The following is a 24009-nucleotide window of genomic DNA, read 5'->3' on the forward strand; positions in this document are numbered from 1 at the left end:
ATAATATTGACATTCAGTCCAGGAATCCTCCACTGTAACAGCTCCTTTACTTTGCAGTGAAAATTGATTTGTATATTTTTTCCCTCTGAGTCCTTGTGGGATTTTTTTTTTCAATTCAAACAGAAAGTCACAAAAATTGTAATTATCCTCATCAGTTCACTCAGTCCCATGTAATTAATTTTTTTTATCTTGATCTTTTGTTAGCACTTTTATGAATTCATCAGTTTTCCATTAGAGTTCTGAAAATGCTTATTCATTCAGTTCAGCAGTATAGTCAGTTACCAGAAACCTGTACTTGTCAGAGTCTTTTCCATGAATTCCTTGAAGATGAAACCCTTTTATAGGAACATATTTGCGAAAGCATCAGAGTACACCCAGAACTGTCTGTAAATGACAAGAGACTTAAAAATGACCACAGTTAAATATTTGATGAAAGTTCATAATAATGCAATTGACAAAGAAATTCAGTTATTTCTGAGATATACATTTTAAAGTAATAACTAGAATTATGACCTATAACATTATACCAGAACATATAAGATTTGTAGAAATTTCATGTAATGTTTGAAACATTTATATTAATATATTTCCATACAAATAACCCAAAGAAAGTTTAGTATTAGTTGTTTTGTTTGTTTGTTTGTTTGTTTATACTGCAGGCTCTTATTAGTCATCAATTTTATACACATCAGTGTATACACATCAATCCCAATCGCCCAAAAGAGCACACCACCATCCCCCCTCACCACAGTTTTCCCCCTTGGTGTCCATACGTTTGTTCTCTACATCTGTGTCTCAACTTCTGCTGTGCAAACTGGTTCATTTGTACCATTTTTCTAGGTTCCACGTACATGCGTTAATATACGATATTTGTTTTTCCCTCTGTCTTCACTCTGTATGACAGTCTCTAGATCCATCCACATCTCAAAAAATGACTCAATTTCGTTCCTTTTTATGGCTGAGTAATATTCCATTGTATATATGTACCACCTCTTCTTTATCCATTCGTCTGTCAATGGGCATTTAGGTTGCTTCCATGACCTGGCTATTGTAAATACTGCTGCAATGAACACTGGGGTGCATGTGTCTTTTTTTTGTGTGTGGTATGCGGGCCTCTCACTGTTGTGGCCTCTCCTGTTGCAGAGCACAGGCTCCAGACAGGCAGGCTCAGCGGCCATGGCTCACGGGTCCAGCCGCTCCGCAGAATGTGGGATTCTCCCGGACCGGGGCACGAACCCGTGTCCTCTGCATCGGCAGGCGGACTCTCAACCACTGCGCCACCAGGGAAGCCCACATGTGTCTTTTTGAATTATGGTTTTCTCTGGGTATATGCTCAATAGTGGGATTGCTGGATCATATGGTAATTCTATTTTTAGGTTTTTAAGGAACCTCCATACTGTTCTCCATAGTGGCTGTATCAATTTACATTCCCACCAACAGTGTAAGAGGGTTCCCTTTTCTCCACACCCTCTCCAGCATTTGTTGTTTGTAGATTTTCTGATGATGGCCATTCTAACTGGTGTGAGGTGATACCTCATTGTAGCTTTGGTTTGCATCTCTCTAATAATTAGTGATGTTGAGCAGCTCTTCACGTGCTTCTTGGTCATCTGTATGTCTTCTTTGGAGAAATGTCTATTTAGGTCTTCTGCCCATTTTTGGATTGGGTTGTTTGTTTCTTTAATATTGAGCTGCATGAGCTGTTTATATATTTTGGAGATTACTCCTTTGTCCATTTATTCATTTGCAAATATTTTCTCCCATTCTGAGGGTTGTCTTTTGGTCTTGTTTATGGTTTCCTTTGCTGTGCAAAAGCTTTGAAGTTTCATTAGGTCCCATTTGTTTATTTTTGTTTTTATTTCCATTTCTCTAGGAGGTGGGTCAAAAAGGATCTTGCTGTGATTTATGTCATAGAGTGTTCTGCCTATGTTTTCCTCTAAGAGTTTGATAGTTTCTGGCCCTACATTTAGGTCTTTAATCCATTTTGAGTTTATTTTTGTGTATGGTGTTAGGGAGTGTTCCAATTTCATTCTTTTACATGTAGCTGTCCAGTTTTCTGAGTACAACTTACTGAAGAGGCTGTCTTTTCTCCATTGTATATTCTTGCCTCCTTTATCAAAAATAAGGTGGCCATATGTGCGTGGGTTTATCTCTGGGCTTTCTATCCTGTTCCATCGCTCTATCTTTCTGTTTTTGTGCCAGTACGATCCTTTCTTGATTACTGTAGCTTTGTAGTATAGTCTGAAGTCAGGGAGCCTGATTCCTCCAGCTCTCTTTTTCTTTCTCAAGATTGCTTTGGCTATTCGGGGTCTTTTGTGTTTCCATACAAATTGCGAAATTTTTTGTTCTAGTTCTGTGAAAAATGCCATTGGTAGTTTGATAGGGATTGTATTGAATCTGTAGATTGCTTTGGGTAGTAGAGTCATTTTCACAATGTTGATTCTTCCAGTCCAAGAACATGGTATATCTCTCCATCTGTTTGTATCATCTTTAATTTCTTTCATCAGTGTCTTATAGCTTTCTGCATACAGGTCTTTTGTCTCCTTAGGTAGGTTTATTCCTAGGTATTTTATTCTTTTTGCTTCAATGGTAAATGGAAGTGTTTCTTTAATTTCTCTTTCAGGTTTTTCATCAGTAGTGTATAGGAATGTAAGAGATTTCTGTGCATTAATTTTGTATCCTGCTACTTTACCAAATTCATTGATTAGCTCTAGTAGTTTTCTGGGAGCATCTTTAGGATTCTCTATGTATAGTATCATGTCATCTGCAAACAGTGACAGCTTTACTTCTTCTTTTCTGATTTGGATTCCTTTTATTTTTTTTTCTCTGATTGATGTGGCTAAAACTTCCAAAACAATGTTGAATGATAGTGGTGAGAGTGGGCAACCTTGTCTTCTTCCTAATCTTAGTGGAAATGGTTTCAGCTTTTCACCATTGAGAATGATGTTGGCTGTCATATATGGCCTTTATTATGTTGAGGTAAGTTCCCTCTATGCCTACTTTCTGGAGGGTTTTTATCATAAATGGGTGTTGAATTTTGTCAAAAGCTTTTTCTGCATCTATTGAGATGATCATATGGTTTTTTTCTTCAGTTTGTTAATATTGTGTATCACAATGATTGATTTACATATATTGAAGAATCCTTGCATTCCTGGGATAAACCCCACTTTAGCCTAAGTTTTTTTTTTTTTTTTTTTTTTTTTTTTTTTTTCGGTACGCGGGCCTCTCACCGCTGCGGCCTCTCCCATTGCGGAGCAAGGCTCCGGACGCGCAGGCCCAGCGGCCATGGCTCACGGGCCCAGCCGCTCCGCGGCATGTGGGATCCTCCCGGACCGGGGCACGAACCCGTGTCCCCTGCATCGGCAGGCGGACTCTCAACCGCTGCGCCACCAGGGAAGCCCTAGCCTAAGTTTTTAATGTTCCTTTTTAAAAGACCCATTACAGATGTGCAGATCTTGTGGTCAGAGCATTCTCTCTATTTGCAATCATCTTTTGTATAAAGTGTCTCCTTACCTAAGTCGAGATATTTTTTAAAATTTTGGCAGTCGTAAATATTGTATATTACAGTGTGCTTAAAAAACGTAGTGTCTCTATTTTTCTGACATAGAGTTTAATACAGTAGGTCAAACTACTTCCTGTGTTTTTCAAATTTTTGAAGTCTTTATTTTGAAGTCTTTAATAATCTTTAATAATTTGCATCTGTTTTTATAATACTACGGGGAGACATATGTCAAAATCTTCCTGCGATTAAGGAAATATCCTTTCTTTTTCTTGTGAATTAGTTTGTTTTGCTCCCTTGTAAATTATACAGGCAACAAAACTTCCCTTAAGCAATGTGGATTCATGAATTTCACCTATGATCGGCTTCTCTCCAGATGTTCTGTTTGATGAAAAGTTTCACCATCCATTTATTTATTTGCATGAGAACATGGGAGTCCATGCTGAAGTCTCTTTTGTGCCAACATGGCTAGTTGGCAATAATACATAATACAGCATAATTTACACAGTCTACCTTCTAAAGATCTGAAAATCTAGCCCTGACACTGTATATATTTTTTTCATTAAAAAATGTGTCTAGTGCAGGAAACAAATGCATGGAATAATTTGATAATAGGATTGGATTGAGCATTCAGTTAAATCTTAGTGAACTGCAGAGATTTAAAATTGAGCATGCATAGAATAAATGTAATCAAGATAAGAAATCTATCAAAATGGTTCCTTAGTTTCACTACTTGGAAGAATCATTCCGTGTGTCAAAACCAATATTTGCAATAAAGGTGGGAAAGTTTTGATCCATTCTTCATTGACTACAAAATATCAGAGTTATACCATTTAGAAAAAAGCTTAACGAATGCAGCAAATTTGGAAGGTCTTTAGGCAGCATGAATCATCATTGGTCATCAGAAATTCATACTGGGGGTATCCTAAAATTATAATGAATGGGGCAATGTATTTAACCAAAAGCCAAACATTACTAAACATCAGGAAATAAATACACAAGAGTAATTTTTAAAAATATAATGTGTGTGGTGAAGTTCTCGTCCAAAAGTCAATCTGTGGGGGATCGTCAGAATATTATTTTGGGAGTGAAATCTTTTCAATTTATGAGTAATGATGCTGAAGCCTTAAATATCAGTTAATTCAAATGTAATGAACATCAAAAAGCTATAATCAATGCTTAAAATTTGTGAAAAATCATATAATATATACTGCAGTGAAACCTTACAGATTATACGTTAAAAGACTTTTTATTCAAAATGCTTTTATCGCATTAAAAAATTCTCACTGGAGAGAAATCTACGTTTAGGGATTTGAAAGAAACACATTTCATGGTGGATATTAACTCATGGAAATTGCCTTAAAGATTATAAAAGAGACCATTGGAAATTCTATAAATCTAGTTTGCTTCCTTTAGGGTTCATATAAAATAATATAGACATCCCTATCAAACACCCCTGGAAATATTGCAATAGTATTTTTGAGGTGAAAACAACTTCAATAGTCTTCTAAAGAGTACATATAGGGTTTGTTATTCACACCTGACAGAACATTGAGAAATAGAAAATAAACAAAAGAGCTAAAATGTAAAACAATATTTTTATCAAAAATATTCTTCCTAGTTACTCTTGGATAAATGTAAAGTGAATTAGATTGTTATCTTTGGAAATTACTGACAAATGAATTATGACGTCGCAAAAATTTATCTCCGAGGTACTTATCATTCGCCTCAGGTGTGGAATAGAATAACAAGTACTATAAAGAACAATACAGTTTATATTAATTTTGATTTTTAATTTTTTTAAAGCAGTGGTTGGTGACCTAAATCATCATATGCCTCATGCGTCTGCCTCCCCCTGCCCGGGTCTTGTACCTATGAAAGCCTCTGGAACTGAGCACAGGGCTGAGCACAGGGTGAATGGGGAATGTAAATGGATATGATGTTCTGATGGACGTCCGTACGAAATGGCCCATTTCCCACCCGTAGAGTTTTGCATTTCACATTCAAGTTTGCATTTCTTGCACAGACAACTGCACTCCTTGCTTAATTATATCGCTTAAATTAAATTCTAATTGCAGGAGGCGTTCCTGGATCCAACTATCTCCCCACATCGACTCCGAATCCAGGTCCGGGTTCCCAGACGGCAGAAACGATTTTTGACTAAACTCGTTTTCAACTACTTAAAACGCAAACATCTTAGCTTTCAACAAGTGGCCTCTCAACTCTAAGTTTTCCCCTTAAGTTGTTTGAAACATCAACTTAAAACAGGCAAGGAGCAGCCCGGCTCCGCGGCACAGGAAAGAAATTCAAAGTGATCCAAACTCGGAAAGAAAACACGCCCTTAGGGAGCTGCCAAGGGGCGCCCCGTCCGCCCCGGCTCCGCCCCGGCCCCGCCCCGGCTCGGCTCCGCCCCGCCCCCCCGCGGTCCCCGCCTACGCCTGGTCACCATTCGCGCCCCTTTCCGAAGGAGCTCCGCCTAGGCCCCGCCCCCAGCATTCCCCGAAAGAAGCGCGCACGCGCAGTATCTCGCAGACCGGAAGAGGCTAGCGTGGGGTGGGGTCACGTCGGAGTCTGTGTTTTCGTCTTTTTGAGTTTAAACCTGAGCGTCTCAGTCCACAGTCCTACACGCCTGGAGTTTTGGGGTTGCTACGGACGTTAACGTTCCTGCACCCGTGCCTCTTACCTTCGGTAAGTTCTGGCGTCCCGGTGAGAGTTCCCGAAGCCTGACCGCTTCGCTGCTGGGTTGGGGGTCCACGTTCATTTTCGGTTAAAATATTTCCGAGGCCTTCCCCGCCCATGGATTTTGGGCCTTCGGGCCATTAGACCCGCCTGCCGCGTTGTTGTCCTGTAAAACTCTTCACTGGCCACTCCTCCCGCCCCGCGCTGTTCGGCGTCATGGCAGATGGACTTTCGAGATAGATTCAAACACTTTGCGCGTCTCCCCTCATCCTCGTCCCTCTTGGCCCATAGAGGCTTGGCTTTCTCCCTGGCCCTGGGATTCAGCAGACCCCACCGCCTTCCTGGGAACCTCCCCCCGTCCCCCCCCCCGCCCTTAATAAGAAGCCCAGTGTCTTGGAAGAACACACTTTTCAGAAGGATGGGATTTAGGACTGAAGAACTCGGGGTGCCCCAAGAGCAAGTCACCTCCCCCGCGCGGGGATCTGGTGCTTTGTGGAAGTGATGATTGCGAAGGGGAGACCAGGAAAGCGGCCGGACAAGGGAGTGAGGATGATCAGGAGAAAGAGAGACAGAGAGAGAATGAAGAGAAATAGAAAAGTGAGAGGGAGAAAAGGATCAATGGGGCGGCGCATAATTTAAGGCAAAAATAGAGGATCTGGGAAGGACTTGAAGAGAGACAAAGTGAAAGGGAATAACTCGGCAAAGTAGCAAGAGGAGAAAAGAAAATAGAAACACAGAGGAAAGGTAGGAGCTCCAGCCACGAAGGTCAAGGCACTTCAGACAGAGTGGTTAGGAGAAAAACAGTTGGGGGAGCTGAGTGGAGGGACAGAACGAGGGCTTAGGGTTGGCAGAGTGAGAAACAGCGCTGAGAGAACCTAGCTAGCTAGGGATGCAGTGAGGCGGGGCAGAGGGGGTGTAATAGGAAAGACAATGTGATGGAGAGCAGAGGGAACACAGAAATGCGGGGAAAAAAAGGCAGACATATATAGAGATTGGGAACAGACTGGGGAGAAGAAGAAACTGAAGTTGAAATAGGTTTCAAGCCTTGTGCAAAACAAGTGTAAGGAAAGGAATAGAGAAAAGGGGAGAAAGAGCAGCGGGAGTGAGAGAGGAAACACAGAAAAGGAGAACGGTGGAGAGAAACAAGGAAAGGGAGACATAAACAGATTAACAGAAATACAGCGTAGAGTGAAAGAAGGGGAACCTGATTTTGCGTGAGTGGTGACTTGATGGGATATGGCTAAGGTGTGATATATTGGCTTGTGGCTTTGTAATATATTTAGTTTAAAATTTGCTTAATTGTTTTAATTTTACAGATGAGAATGAGAGTTGCAAAACTCCTGTTTATAAGGCTTGTGCGTTTTGTAATTATTCGCCTCACAGTGTAACTTCCATTTGCAGCCCTTTACTCTGACGACGAGGGGAGACTTGTCTGTGAGTTGTGCGTTGCCATCTTTGCTCGGAATGGTGTGAGGGAGGTGAGCCGGGACAAGAAATTACTGAATCCGTCACTACGTGGTGCTTTTTAAGGGAATATTAAAACCGTTGCTTTTTCTTCTTTTAAATGGACACATACATTTTTGCACCCCTCTTACATTTAATTCATTTTTTTTAAAAGCATATTGAGGTAAATTTTAGTATACCGAATTCCCCTTTCTCTGTAAATTATCATCAGCTTCTGAAATAAGCTTCGGTGACATGTGATAACCAGCTGTCATCATTCTATTCTAAATATTAGGTAGTCTCAATTTAAAAAAAATTTTTGACCCCAGAAGTCATTAGATTAAAAAAAAAAATAGTCCCAGATTGTTTTCCCTTTTGAATATATTGTGTCTAGTTCAGATTATAAAGACTGCATTCTTTCTACCCTTTGTCATATGTTGGAACATTGTGTAGTACTTAGTAAATAATTTTAGACTGTTTCAATATATACTTGGTAAGGGTGTATAGCATCTTAATGGTTAGAACTTAGTTTAGTGAGTTAGTCTAATATTCAGCAGCCCCTTTTGTCCCCTTTGTGTGATTTATTGAATTAGTGAGCTGTGAGATACAAAGTAGATGTTCCGCTCAAGGCCCTTTTGTCCATTCTGTGAAAATAATGAGGGATGGGCTGGATCGACTTGAAACTTTGTTCTAACAGCCCATCTGTTCATGGTAAAGAAATTTGCACTGATCCTATTTCCATAGCTAACCCTCTTTAAAAGTTTCAGCACCAAAATCTGTGTTCATCATTTTATATTTCTTCAGTGTTTCACTGTGATTTTCTGCAAAAGAGGGAGTAAATGCTTGGGATCAATGTGATTAAAACCACAAAAGAGGTGTCTTTTGCTCAGGTGTATTAAACATGATCCTGGAATTTTTCAAAGGGGAATGAGATGATAAGGACAAACTGCTCACTGTCTCTTCTAGGCCACCCTTTCAAAATTCAGTGACATGCAGTTCTCACTCAGCTCAGATGTTCTCAAGGTAACTTCCCTTCTGGGCCTCTGTGAACCTACCTACCACACAGGTGATGAACAAGATCAGGATTGCTGAATGACAGTGATCCCTAAAATGATTGACAATATTGTATGGATATCTATGTGGCATTTTTCTGCAAGAGGGTAACCATTGTAATTATAAGCTTAAAAGAGTGCCAGGCCAACAACGATGATGAAAACTACTAGGAAAGATACAGGGCTCAGAGACAGAGTCTGTCTCAGAGTTCTGTCTCTGCATCGGAAGTAAATCTGAAATTAGACCATTTCAGTACCTGGCATTAACCCCTCTGCTGGCTTCCCATTGCCTTTGGGACAAAATCCAGGCTCCTGGATGTGACACCAGAGAGCACAGGCAACAAAGGAAAAAATAGTTAAATGGGCCTCATCAAAATAAAAAAACTTTGTGCGTCAAAGAACACTATCAACAGAGTGAAAAGGCGACCCACAGAATAAGAGGAAAATTCTGCAAATCATATATCTGATAAAGAATTATTATCTAGAATATATAAAGAACTACCACTGAAAAACAAAATTGAAAAAGAGGCAAAACACTTGAATAGACATTTCTCCAAAGAAGATATACAGATGGCCAATACGCTCATGAAAAGATGCCCAATATCACCAATCGTAGGGGAAATGCAAGTCAAAACCACAGTGAGATACTACTTCACACCCATTGGGATGGCTGTTATCAAAAGAAACTGAAAATAACAAGTATTGGAGAGAATGTGGAGAACTGAAACCTTTGTGCATTGTTTACAAGGATAAAATGATATAGAAGCTGTGGAAAACAGTGGTAATTTCCTCAAAAAATTAAACATAGAATTACCGTGTGATCCAGCAATTGCACTTCTGGACATATACCCGCATCACAGGGACGCCACCAAAAAGATTGCTATGGCAGAAAGAAACCTCACCCTTTTTTATAGCCAAGCAGACACAACCCCTTATGTACATGTTCTCAAGACAAACAGTGATTAGTCCTCAAGCAAGAGGACATCATGGCACCATTTGTCAGCTTTTGCTTCCAGCTGTTGCTGGAACCCCATCCAATCAAGCTTTCCCATCTACCATCCACTTTCCTTGTCAGGGGCTGTAATGTCCTCCCTGTTTCTAAACCCACTGGTTAATTCACAGTCTTTGTCTTGTCCTGTCAGCAACTGTTGATCACTCCCTCTTCCGTTAAACACTTTTCTTTGTTTTCTCATGGCTTGCAGGACATCCCAGTATTTAAAGATAAACTATCATTTTAAGTCTGGCCATCTGTTTCAATTTTCTTTTCTCCTTGTTCACTTTTCATTTTCTTCTCCTGGTTTTGCCTCAACCCCTGGTCGCTGATGGGGGCAGGACCCCAAGCTCCATCTGGGACCTTTTCTCTGGCCGCACTCAGTGACTTTCCATATCATCCTATCTTATGGCTTTAGACACCCTGACATCTCCCAGTTCCACATCTCCTTCTCAGACCTCAGCCCTGAACTCCAGACTCCTGTTGTCCAGCTGTACCCTTCACATCCCTGCTGGCGCATCTCACAGGCATCTTCTTGCCACACTGTGCAGACATTAGCTCCTGGACCCTACAGCCCTCCACATTTCCGTTAAGAGCTGTGGCATACCTCCTGGGGCCAGTGTGACCATCTTGGCTGCTTTTCAAATATACAGGATATTACATTATTCATATGTGTTTTAACTTGAGATACAAAAGAATTAGATGTTAAGGTGGATGAGACAATACATAGTTTCCAAAATTCACTTGGGATGGGGTAGAAGAATGTCTGAAGACCACGGGCCTTGCTGATCTGCTTCCTGCAGTACTCGTGTGACATCGTCTCCTGCTTGTTTCCTCCCTTCTCACTGAGATTGAGCCACACAGATGTCTCTGCTTTTCCCGGAGTCAGGGTCACCGCTGCCTCAGGGATTCCTAGAACTCTTTGACCCCTCAAATGCACATGGTGAACCTCCCCCTCCAGATCTTTGTTCTGATAACACACCTGCCCCCCTTCTCAGTGGGGCCTTTTCTGAGTCTCTCACTTAACTTTGCAGCCACACTCCTGCCCCCGCCCTAGCCTGTAATGCCTGCTCTGCGTGTTTCTCTCTGCTCTTTCCCCTTCCACTATCCAGATACAGGGGGCAGGGCCCGAGGAGAGAGCAGGGCCACAGAGTGGGAGGTGTGCTGGAGTTGACCCCTCTGAATGATGCTCAACCCTGACTTGCCATTAGATTGCTGAGCCATTTTCAGATACCTCTTTTGTGCCCAGTTCCCGTAGAGTTTTCTTCTAGGTCATGGCTGACTAAGTAGCCTCAGGTGATCGAATCTGTATCCCGCCCTGAGCACTAGGGCTCTGGCTCATCTGTTTCTGAGGACTGAGACCGGCCCTTAAACTAGAGGGGTGGAGGGGGTGCTGTCCTCTGCATGGCCTTCGGTCAGGACTGGGTCTCTGACCTGAAGGGGAGGGTCAATCCTTCCTAGGTCCTCACTGCTGCAGCTTGTGTGTGGCTTAACTAGGAGGGGAGTGAGTTCTGAAGAAAGGGGTCAAAAACCTTACAGCAGAGGACCGTCTGTTCCACATGCTGAGGTCCTCCCTGTGTGTGGTTGTGGTACAGGAAGGGAGTGTGTCGATTCCAAGCATTAAACAGCATCTTTTGACACTCAGGATTGACATCTCAGGACTCACCTTGCCTGAGAAAGAAGCCCTGAAGAGGAAGAAGAGGAAAGGACGAGGAGTCAGGAATGACTCTTTCTCAGGTAAAATCATATTCTTAGTTTACTGTTCAGTCCTCTCTGTCCTGAAATGCCATTTGGACTTGATAATCTCTCACTCTCAAGTATCCTGCCTGACGGGTTTGCTCGGACTCGCCCCACGGCCTTCCTTCAGTCTTCTCTCATCGCCACACAGATTCTCTTCTGTATTTTTACACACTCTATGTATTTATGGAGATCAAAGTTAAGTTTTCTAATGTATTTTTTCTCAATTTTTGCAGTGTTTTTTAATAACCAGGCTACTATAGAATAATGTTGACAATCTTAATTAAATTTAGTACAATTTATACATGTTCATTGTACCAAAAATGCTGAAATACACAAGTAAAAAATAATAGAAAATGAAGATGTATTTTAAAAATGTCATTTTAGACACTACCACTTTTATTTCAGTTCATTTTGGTGTGTATGTTTATAGTGCACCCACTTGTGTATGTGAGCAGGAACCCATGGTGTGTCTAAACAACACCATCATTTCATAAATAAGTCTTATATTTATTTTAACTTTGGAAGTGTGTCTTACATGCTTTCCATGTCCTTAAGTTTTCTCCTACCGTGCCATGTTAATGAGTTAAGAGCAGTAAGGACAGTGCTCATTGTATGTACGCATGTGTGTGTACGTGTATATGTATTGACCTTTCAGCCAGTTCTGTGTTTTCAGCCTTGAACTTGTTTCAGGTTTTCTCCGTTAGGAAACAACTGTGTCATCGTACTTTTAATGTCATATCTGATACTTAAATGTATGATGCTGTAGGTTCTGTTCTAAAGCTGGACCACCTGGTTCAGGCCATTTAACAGCCATTTATTAGCTGGCCATTATTAGCAGGCCAATAAACAGCCATTTATTAGCTGTTGAATAACAGAGTTGGGTCCTCTGTAAGGTGGGAATAAATTGGATGCTATGTTGTTATATGAGTTAATACTTATAAAACATTTGGAGTAATGCTTACTGTATGGTAACTTTTGGTTGTTACTGTAATTATCATTATCCCATTTTTTCAGTTCTCACCTTTCTTTAAAGCTACTGTGGACTTTGTCATCCCTAAAGACATTACTGTACCTCATCTGGAAGTTAGTTATCATTTGGTGTATAATGTCTGGAACCTGTGTATAGACAACGCTTTGCTGAATTTTTTTCATTTGTGTGTGTGTGTGTATATATATATATATATATATATATATATATATATACACTTTTTTTGCATGCAATTTTAAATTCCTCGGTAACTTAGTAGATTGGACACCCTCTGATAGCACAGTGTAATAAAGCAAACTTAGGGGTATATTGTTCAAGGTTCTCTTTGTGGCACCATCAGAACACTCACTTCTATCTAACTGGCGCTGGCGCCTCTCTCCTCTCCTCATTTTGTGTGAAGATAAGGACTCTCCTGATGGCCCCTTGGTGAAATGTGTTTTCATTTCAGGCACTGTTGACATTCAGGGATGTGGCCATAGAATTCTCTCAGGAGGAGTGGGAATGCCTGGACCCTGCTCAGAGGGCCTTGTACAGGGACGTGATGTTGGAGAACTACAGGAACCTGGTCTCCCTGGGTGAGGATAGTTTCCCTCCAGAAATTGGGATCTGCCCTCGGGTGTCTTTGCATTTATCTTGAGTCTCTTGGGAACCCATGCCTTGTTCACCTACGGCTGAAGCCATGTTGATTCAGAAATGAGAGGCTTTATAATGGAGTGTCTGGAATTTAAACCTCCTCTTTCTTCAGCTGATCTGTCCACGACATGCTAGGTGGTGGTGTATCTGGAAGTTGAGTAAGCACAAAATCTTACGGCGAAATTTTAAGCTATCTGCCCGCTTTTACTTCTGTACTATTGGTTTAGTAGTTCTTGGAAGAATGCTACATATCTGTATATTTAAAATATTCTTTAAGCATTTGGAAGAAGACCGTCATTGAACAAATTTGTGAAATACTATTCTATCCCATCTGTATTGTCCTTTTCAGCTGGGCAAAGGGCTGGAATTATATTACGGAAAAGGCACAGCACATCGTTCACCTTTTTTCATGTAAGCAGGAGTCTGTCTTTCTGCGGTGAATATTATTTTCATCTTGGAGCAGGGGAGAGAGCCCTGGCCTCTGAAGAGTGAGGTGAAAATAGAGAGGGAAAAAAAAAAATGAGGTGGGCGGGAATGTATCAACGATACGAACATACGGAAGAACTCAGACGGCAAAGAGGTGGCTACTTCATCAAACGTTTTTTAGGAAATTCATACTAAATGTGAGAGGTCTTTGGGAAGACAGAAGTTTATTGCTGTGAGCTCTCGAAGGAAATTGTACTTCCCCTCCCCTTATTCATGTGTCTTAAAGTTTCCTCCCGTCCCAGTGGTATTCCATCTCGTTGCAAAGACAAAGTCAAAGTCTTTATCCTGACTCACAACTTTCTGTTACCTGCCGTCTGTGACTGTTTTTGTATTTGGACTTTGGGGGACCAGCCTCTCATTCTAGACTCAGTTCTCAGACCACACACATGGAGCTGAGGTCTCCCTTGTCCCGGCTCCTCTCCTTCTCTGGCTTCCATCCCCATTTCACATACGTGAGAGACCTTCTTTTGGGGCTGGGGGACACGGGCTGCCCATCCACTGCATCTGGGGCCCCAGGCGAGTACAGGGGCCTGTCTCAAGCCCTCTGTGCCCCTTCAGGTGCCTCCGACGTTTCTTCGTTTCTGCTTTTGCCTTTAGGAGCATGTATCATGGGACTAGCGTGAATCTTTTGAGATTGTTCCTCAGCAGTATTGTAAAGACAGTGGGCAGAGAGAACCTTTCTTTGATCCCCAGTCCTTCAGGGGGGGCATATCTCAGGCACATTTTGGGGTTTGTAGGCAGACCCCAGGGCCCATTTCAACATCCCACAAAATCTGAATCCCTTGCTTTACTCTCGTATCTTTTATTTTTCTCTCTCTTGCAGTGCCTACTTAGTATGCAAATGTGGAAAAACTTGGGCTCTACCTGATTTCCATGTTTTTTTGAGTGTGTGTGATTTTGCCTCTGAAATTTGCTTCTGAAATATACCTACTTGGTGTCCGAAATGTTATTCTCTGTTTTCTGCTGTGATAACCCACCCCTTAGGTGCTGGAGAAGCTCTAGTGAACTCTCCCACGAGGAGTTTCACTGGGTAAAACTCTGAGTGGAGAATGCTTTGATCTAGATGTTACAGTATCATCCTGCTTCATGGGCAAGTGCCCTCTGAAGTAACTGAGTAGAGTGGTCAGCATGTTCCAGGATGCAGAGGTAGAAAGTATCATGAGAGCCTGGCACAAATGGTTCCAGTTGTCCTTCTGGGTTTTGTGGATCATCACAAAAGTGTCTCTGAAGGGCAGTGTGGCAATGTTGATTAAGTATACTAATGATCATCCTGTTGGATTTGGGGTTGTCTCAGGTACAGGGATTTATTCTAGGGAGAAAATTGCAAGTTCATAACCACATATCGGTGAGACCGTTGGCCAAACTGTTGTTCTTGCAACAGTGTTCATTGCATGTGTATGCCATTGTTTATTGTTCAAAAAAGTATGATTAGCATTCATTCCCTGCTAGGCAGTTTCTCAACATTTCCCTCTGTCCCCAGTCCCTGGCAACTACCAGTCTGCATTCGTCTCTGTGGATTTATCTATTCTGTGTATATCATATCTTTTGCAATACTGTCTTGACTGTTCAGGGCCGTTTGCGGTTCCGTATGAATTTCATCATCTTTTCCATTTTTCCAGAAAATGTTCTTGGAATTTTGATAGTGTTTACATAGAATCTATAGACATGTTGGTAAATATTATCATAAATATGGAGTGTCTTCCCATTTATTTAGGTCTTCTTTAATTTCTATCAACAATGTTTTTTTTTAATTTTTATTGGAGTATAGTTGATTTACAGTGTTGTGTTAGTTTCAGACGTACAGCAAAGTGAATCTGTTACACATATACAGGTATCCACTCTTTTTTAGATTCTTTTCCCGTATAGGCCATTACAGAGTATTGAGTAGAGTTCCCTGTGCTATACAGTAGGTCCTTATTAGTTATCTATATCAGCAATGTTTTGTAGTTTTCAGTCTATATGTCTTTCATCTCCTTGCTTAAATTCATTCTTCGGTATTTTATTCTTTGGATATTATTGTAAGTGGAATTATTAAAAAATTTTTTCCAATTGTTCATTGTTGATGTATAGAAACACAGCTGATTTTCACATGTAGATACTGTATCCTGCAACTTGGCTGACATCGCTTATAAGACTAGTAGGTCTTGTTTGTGTGTGTGTGTGTATTTTATGGAATTTTCGTTATACAGGATTGTGTCATCTGCTCGTGGAGATAATTTTCCTTTTTATTCTCCAATTTATATACTTTTAATTTCTTTTTCTTGCCTAATTGCTCTGGGTAGACCTTCCAGTACAACATTGAATAGCTGGATAGCAGTGGTGAAAGTGGGCAACACGTCTTATTTCTTATTTTAGGTGGAAAGCTTTTATTATTTCATCATTGACTGTGTATGATATTAGCTGTGAGTTTTTCATAAATGATCTTTATCAGGTTGAGGAAGTTCACCTTCTGTATGCTGACTGTTTTCGTCATGACGGTTTCTGGATTTTTTTCAAATATCTATTCTGCATACAATGAGATGATTATGTAGGTTCCCCCCCTTCCTACTATTGATGTGGGCTATTATATTGATAGATATCCATATGTTGAACCAACTACCCTTGAATTCTTGGAACAAGGCCGCCTTTTTTATGATGTATAATCTTAATATGCTATGTATTCAATTGGCTAGTATTTTGTTGAGGATTTTTCATCTATATTCATAAAATATGTTGGTCTGTAGTATCTTTTCTTGAGCTGTTTTTGTCTGGCTTTGGTATCAGAATAATGCTGGCCTCATAGAATGAATTAAGAAATGTTCTCTCTTTTCAGACTTGTGCTTGCCAAGGGGGAGGAGAGGTAGGGGATGGATGGATTGGGAGTTTGGGATTAGCAGATGCAAACTGTTATATATAGAATGGATAAACAGCAAGGTCCTACTGTATAGCACAGGGTACTATATTCAATATCCTGTAATTAACCATAATGGAAAAGGAAAAAAAAGAAGTGTTCTCTCTTTTATTTATTATAGGGCAGGTCTAGTCATAAGAAAATCCATCAACTTTTGTTTATCTTGGAAGTCATAATTTCTCCGTCATTTTTAAAAGACAGTTTTTCTAGAGGTAGAATTGGCTGACAGTTTTTTTTCCTCTGTCAACACTTCAAATACATCATCCACTGTTTCTGGACTCCATGGTTTTGGCAAGAAATCAGCTTTTAATCTTACTGAGGATCTTTTGTATATGACAAAAACCTGCCTTCTCCCTTGCAGCTTTTAAGATTCTCTCTTTCCCTTTGTCTTTTAACAGTTTGATTATAATTTGTTATCGTGTGATTCTCTTTGAGTTTTCCTACATGCGGTTCATTCAGTTTTTAGATTTGTAGGTTCATGTCTTTACTCACATTTAAGAAATATTTGACCATATTCTGATATTCTTTCTGCCTTCTTTCTCCTTCTCTTTGGGACTCCCATTATTCGTATGTTCGTCCACTGATGGTATCTACAGGTCTCCTAGGCTCTGTTCATTTATATTCAGTCTTTTTAAATTTCTGCTCCTTAGACTAGGTAATTCTGACTGATCTACCTATAAGTTTGCTGATACTCCCTTTTGCCTAATCAAATCTGGTGCTGAACCTCTCTAGGAAATTTTTCATTTTGATAAATTTACCTTTCAGCCCCAGAATTTCTGTTTAGTTTCTTTTTATAAGCTGTATCATTTTATTGATATTCTCTATTTGTTTAAACACTGTTTTCCTTACTTTCATTAATTCTGTGTCCATCATTCCCTTTAGCTTAATTAGTTGATTTAAAGTGTTTGTTGATTAAGTCCAAAGTTTAGGCTCCATTATGGACAATTTATGCTATTTATTTATTCATTTTTCTGTATGGGTTATATTGATACTTTATTGTTACTTTGCCTGCTTTGTAACCTTTTGTTTAACAAATGGGATATTTTGAGTATGTTGAAACCTTGGAAATCATAATCCACTCCTCCCCCCATGCTCACACCCCTGGATTTTGTTGTTGTTTCTTGTGACTGCTGTTTTGTCTTTATTTCTCTCAACTAATTTTGTGTGATGTGTTTTCATTGCTGTGTGTGGCCACTGAAGTCTTTGTTGACTTATTGGTCAATTAGTGATTTGACAGATTTCCTTAAACACCTGGAACCAAAACCAAAACAAAACCACCTTATATTCTTTGTAGATGAGCTCTTTGTGTTGGAGAATTCCTTAAACACTCAGGCAAGGAGTTTACAACTCTGCCTTTGCATTCACTTCTTGCAGAAAATCTGATGTTCAGCTGGACATGAGGGCTTAGGAGCTTCTCAGGTCTTTTCTTATATTGCCAGTCCTAGGCATGCCCAAATCTATCTAGATTCCCTGGAATATGTGGGAGATTTTCAAAGTCCTTAATTCCCAGTACAACTCACTCCCCACATTTTTCTCAGGGTTTTCGATTTGTCCATTGTTTGCCCAAGTTGTTATCCCTTGCCCTAGGTGGCAGTGGCTAGTATATTTACCTTTAAATGTTTTTGACCAAGCCCTCAGGTTAGCAGTTCCACCTAGGTATAGTTTTGCAAGTACTTTGAGCCAGTCCTTTAGGTATCCATCATGCAGATCAAAACAAGAAAAACAAAACCAAAAAACCAAAACCCAACCAGTTGAAATTCTTTATAAGGTCTGTTCTGTCACCTCTGGTTCTGGAAACCTGTACCAGCCTGTGGGCTCTCATCTTCAAGACCACTGCCTAGCTGAGGAACAGGGATGGGTCAAGGTAAGAAAAAACAGCTGCCTTTTTCTTGGTTAAGAGTGTTCCTGGTAGCTGGAATCCTTTGATTAATTTCCAGAGTTCTTATAAAGTTGATTCTGACAGTTTTTGTGAGTTCATTTCTTGTTTTGTGCAGAGAAGTACATTTGGCGTTCCCTGCTTTGTCAGTTTTGTTGTCACATTTCCCCATTAATTTCTGTAATATTACATATTTACCTGGACCTTTTATTTCAAAATCAGTGATTTTTAACATATTTTCCTCATATTGTGTGCTCCTTCTGAAATACATGCTTTCTTTTAGTCTTATAGGTGAATTCTTTAGAATTCCACATACACTGTGTGTGTGTCTGTGTGTGTGTGTATTTAACAAATGTAAATGCTTATTATTTATGATTTATGGCTGGATTTGTCTCACATTACTAAAATGTTTGTTACTGTTTATTTTGATTAACAGATAATTAATATTTAGCATATGTTATGTAATATAAGCACAGTGAACTAATCGTTATGTTGCAGTATGCCTGTTTTTCATGGGTATAGTTGTATAACAAGTATTCAAAATAATGTTTTGCTATTCTTACAGTGTTGTTTTAGTGTTGTATACAAGTATTTAGTAGTGTTTTTTTAATATTAATTTTCTTAAGAAACTTTTCCTCCCTCCCTTCCTCCCTTCCTTCCTCCCTCCCTTCCTCCCGCCATGCAACATGTGGGATCTTAGTTCCCCTACCAGGGATTGAACCTGTGCCCCCTGCATTGAGAGCGTGGAGTCTTAACCACTGGACCCCAGTGATTATTTTTAATATCTTTTATTTTTCAAATGTTAGACAGTTGTATGCCTCCCATGAGTTGGTGTGTGCTTTGGGGTGCCTGTGGGGAAATTCCTTTTCTTTCAAGGTTATTGTAACTTTTGATAACAGAGCATTTGAAAATAGGCTTTCCTGAAAATAATTTGAATTGCATGTAATCACCCTTTTTTAGAGGAATCTTATTCATTTGTGTTCCTAAACATTTGCAGACCATGGTTGTAAAGCTTGATAAGTCTGTTAATTGTGAGTTTTACCTTTGGTGTAATATTATATTTTTCAGCATAAAATATCTGTCTTCCAATCTGGTTAAAAGGAAGCCTTATATCTTACAGATATGTCTACCAGATGTGTGATCAAAGAATTATCACCAAAAGAGGACATTAATAATGGAGACTTATTTCAGACATTGGCTTTTGAAAGACTTGTAAGTCATGATTTTGATGATTTTGATTTCAGTGAAGTCCAGCAAAATATGCACAAGTTTGCGAATCAGTGGGAATATGAAGAAAAAAGTTACAAAGGAGTGACTACAACCTCTTGCAAAAATCTCACTGGTAGTAGAGATCAACAACATCATAAATCCTGGAATAGTTTTCCTTTAAAGCAGAATGTTTCTGTAAGAAGTATGTCTCAATATTACAAGTATTGCAAGTCATATATGAGGAATAAGGAACTAAAAAGTAACGTAGGCTGTTCAGGAAACAAGTGTTTGAAATGTTTGGAAACTAGGCTTGGATTAAGCCTTCATTCACATTTGGCTGAACTGCAGATTTTTCAAACTGAGGAGAAGATTTACGAATGTAATCATGTCGAGAAGTCTATCAAAAACTGTTCCTCAGTTTCACCACTTCAAATAATGCCTGCTAGTGTCAAAACCAACATTTGTAATAAAAATGGGAAGGTTTTAACGCATCCTTCATTGCTTCCACAACACCAGAAAACACATATTAGAGAAAAGCCCTACAAATGTAATGACTGTGGGAAGGCTTTTAGCCATTGCTCAGTCTTAGCTAATCATCAAAGAATTCATTCTGAACAGAGACCTTACAAATGTAGTGAGTGCGGCAAAACCTTTAACAGACTCTCAAACCTCACAAGGCATCAGAGAATTCATACCGGGGAGAAACCATATAAATGTAACGTATGTGGTAAGGACTTTATGATACGTTCACACCTTTGGGGTCACGAGCGAATTCATACTGGAGAGAAACCTTACAGATGTAATGAGTGTGGCAAAGCGTTTTCTGAGCATTCAAATCTTGCTCAACATAAGAGAATCCATACTGGAGAGAAACCTTATAAATGTAATGAGTGTGGTAAGGATTTCACCACACGTTCACACCTTTGGGGCCATGAGAGAATCCATACTGGAGAGAAACCTTACAAATGTCATGAGTGTGGCAAAGCCTTCACTGGGAGCTCAAACCTTACTCAACATAAGAAAGTTCATACTGGAGAGAAACCATATAAATGTCATGTATGTGGCAAGGCCTTCAGTCAGAATTCAAGCCTTACAGTTCATCAGAGAATTCATACTGGGGAGAAGCCTTACAAGTGTCACGAGTGTGGCAAAGCCTTTAAGCAGTACTCAAGTCTCAACAGACACCAGAATATACATGGAGTGAAGATACAGATGTAAAGTGTGTGGTAAGGCTTTTATTAAATGTTCATATGTTTGGAGTGATGAGAGGATTTATACTGGAAAGAAACCTTACAGGAGAATATATTAAGGCCTTCAAGAAATGACCTGGCCTCAGGACCACCAAAGATTTCATAATGGAGAAAACCCTTACAAATATAATGAGTGAGGTAAATTGTTTAAGCAGGTTTCAGAATGTACCGTGCATCAGGGAATTATTAGTAGGGAGAACTAAGTCTAGTCCTTCTTGAAGATTAGTCAAATCATGTTACACTCTGCAGAGTAATTAAAAGTTAAAATCATCTAAAATTCATGAGATGGTGGCGGGGGGAGGTCAAAGGATCAAGGATGTTTGAAAAGGCCCACTTACCAAGTTATGAAATGTTTTTATTCTTAGATTTCTTGATAAGGCTCCATTTTTAGTGACTTTTAATCTGAGGTTCAAAATCTGTTAATGATGTTATATCTTCGTCACAGACCTCTCATGTGCTGCCATGATGAAACACACCTGTAAAGGGACTTTACACCTGTAAAGGGACTTTACACCTGTAAAGGAACTTTACACCTGTAAAGGGACTTTACACCTGTAAAGGAACTTTTTAAAAATTTCGGTCCTAATGTAAAAAGTGATTTGTTTTAAATTTTCTTTCCTTTATTTTTGGTTTTTGTTTTTAATTTTCAATTGCACTTGTTCATTGGTGGTATATATACATTAACCTTGTATCCTGCAGCCCTACTGTAGTGTTTTATTGTACCACACTTTAGGGTATTATTGTATTGTAGGGTATTTATTGTATTGTGGTGTTTTATGTACCACACTTTAGGGTATCATGCAATTGTTCAATTCCAGTGATAGGTGCCACCCCGTTTTGTTCGTGGCGTAAAGAGCCTCTCTGTTACCATACTAATGTTGACGCAGTCTTAGTCATTAAATCCGAATTGGTCATGGGCCAAATTCCTGTTATTCTGTGTTGCAGTCAGAGCATCTGCATTTTATTAAGATCTCAAAAGCTTGATGCATAATTGGTATTGGCATATAGAAAAATCTTTACTCAAATGGAAACTTGTCACGGCCAAAACTACAAAATAACATACCACTAATCTAAAACATGCTGACAAGTTACAAAAACAACTAAATATAGGTCTAGATTATTGGAAGAACGTAGCTAAACTTCTTCTTCAGTATATCATGATGGTTAAATACTATACTTCGTTACCGTCTCCACTAAGTTGAAGTCCCCATATCTGCTGCTCACCAATGTGTGAATTTATTGAAATCACTGAACTCCCTGTGCTTAAGTTTTCTTCCTCTTTAGGATAAAAATAGTAGTAGTTTCCATCTCCAAGATTTGTGAAGAATGCAGATGTTACTGAGCTTCCTACCGGTGATTCTTACATTGTAAAGGTTTTTCAGAGTTACATATTCAACTCTTAGAAGGCTCTTAATGAAAGTAAAACTTAAGTAAATATTTCTCAGTGAGAACTAATGGTAAGTGGAGAATATTGAATTTCAGTTGAAATGATAAATATAACCATTGCTTCAGGTTCTCCTGCAGCATCCCCCAGAAGAAATATGTCAGTCATTGGGAGCTAACAGATCCTCCAGGTTTTTTTGGCAATAGAAATGTTCTTCTTATCACAGACTATGATTAGATTCCTGGAGAACTTCTCTCTTCTTTACCATCATATCTTGCTTTCCTTCTCTAGGTGAAGGTTAGGGTCCACAGATTCGATGGTCAGGTTGCCTGTAGCCAACTCCTTCGTCTTCATCTTTACAGGAATCTCCAGGACAGTGATGGCTTTTGGGCAGAAACATTTTCTCAGCAATTTTGGTTGCAAATTTGTTTACTGTGTCCACAGAGTGATACTGTACTATATTTGTGTAAGATGTAACTATCAGAGGAAACTAGGTGATGCCTCTACTATCTTTGTACCTTCCTGTACATCTGTGATTATTTAAAAATAAAAAGTTAAAGGGAATGTGGTTTGCTGTGGCTTTTACAAAATTCAAATCCAGCTGTTTGTTGATATGAGAATAAAGGATATGATAAATGAGTCTTAACAATAATTCTTACAGCTGTCTGCTCATCACCTCTTCCTGTTTCATGAGTATTGTAAATGTGGATGTGCCTACGTCCCACATAATACAGGTCTACTCTACTTGCAAGAACTCCTGAATCAGGAGCACAAGGGTAGAACTAGAGAACTCGGTATTTAAAGTGTTTGCTGTATTATGGTTTGGTGGATACTTCGTTTTGGAACCACCACCGATCCTGCATGAAGTGAGCAGACCTTCTGAGGAAAGAGGAAGACCGAAGTCTAGAAGCACCACTGTGATTCTTTCATTTCTGAATGAACAGAGCTTCAATCTTGTCCTTAAAAACAGGGATCGGAAGCTTGGTTGTTCAAGGCAGGGCTTCTCAAAAGCCTGACCATGGAGAAAGATGCGCAAGCACAGGTCTTACCTTTTGGATGGAATGTGTCTTCTAATACGGTTCTCTAATACCTTATGTCTCTGCACAGAAACTCTGAGCGGGGTCCAGGCATTCCTAGTGCTTTTAAGAGAATTTAATGGGCATACTGGTGAATGTCATAGTTCCTGAAATAAAACACACACACTTCCAGTAGTGACAGTTGGGGAGATCCTTTTAATTTTGTACAGCATGAGACAAGAATAGGAGTATAAAGATAGTTCTGGTGTAGTATGAGGATTACTAGTTGAGCTTTGTGGCAGAACTTCTGGGTCCTGACAAGTTGTTTAACCTTTGTGAGTCTCAGATTGCCCCTTTGAGGTGGCACCTGTCCTGCAGATCTCAGGTGAGTACTGTGAGGCCCACGGGGACCTTCCTGTGCAATCATTTGGTAAATAGGAGGCACTATGCTTGTGTGAGCCTTCCCATTATAGGGCATGTAACTGTATTCTAATTCATGGGATTCTCAATTTAAGAGCACTTTATGCTCTTGTAAGAGCATACCACCTCCAAAGCCATTCTCTCAGCCTTGGTGTGAGTCTCTTTGGGTTCATCTTGCTTGGGACTCTCTGTGGTTCTTGTACCTGGATATCTGTTTCTTTCTTCAGGGTCAGGAATTTTTCAGCCATAATCTCATCAAATATATATATTTTTTAATTATTTTATTTTCGGGCTTCCCTGGTGGCGCAGTGGTTGAGAGTCCGCCTGCCGATGCAGGGGACACGGGTTCATGCCCCGGTCTGGAAGGATCCCACGTGCCGTGGAGCGGCTGGACTCGTGAGCCATGGCCGCTGACCCTGCGCGTCCGGAGCCTGTGCTCCGCAACGGGAGAGGCCA

At 39.9% G+C, this 24009-nt stretch overlaps 1 protein-coding gene across 13 annotated transcripts; it reads left to right on the plus strand.

Annotated features, from left to right (window-relative positions):
* Positions 1-6037: 6037 nt before the first annotated feature.
* On the plus strand, positions 6038-23829 carry LOC307178867 (uncharacterized protein). Of its 13 annotated transcripts, none has more exons than XM_079907508.1 (5): positions 6038-6184; positions 7492-7653; positions 11307-11398; positions 12838-12964; positions 19395-23829. In XM_079907508.1, exons 3-5 carry the CDS (start codon positions 11384-11386, stop codon positions 20699-20701), a joined length of 1449 nt encoding a protein of 482 aa, XP_079763634.1. In that variant the 5' UTR covers positions 6038-6184; positions 7492-7653; positions 11307-11383; the 3' UTR covers positions 20702-23829. The 13 variants fall into 13 exon arrangements, with proteins under 13 accessions (XP_079763634.1, XP_079763635.1, XP_079763633.1 ...); XM_079907509.1 differs by having other exon boundaries at positions 7492-7609; XM_079907507.1 differs by having other exon boundaries at positions 7577-7653.
* Positions 23830-24009: the final 180 nt, after the last annotated feature.

Source organism: Stenella coeruleoalba (assembly GCF_951394435.1).
Source record: "Stenella coeruleoalba genome assembly, chromosome: 20".
Lineage (NCBI taxonomy): Eukaryota > Metazoa > Chordata > Mammalia > Artiodactyla > Delphinidae > Stenella > Stenella coeruleoalba.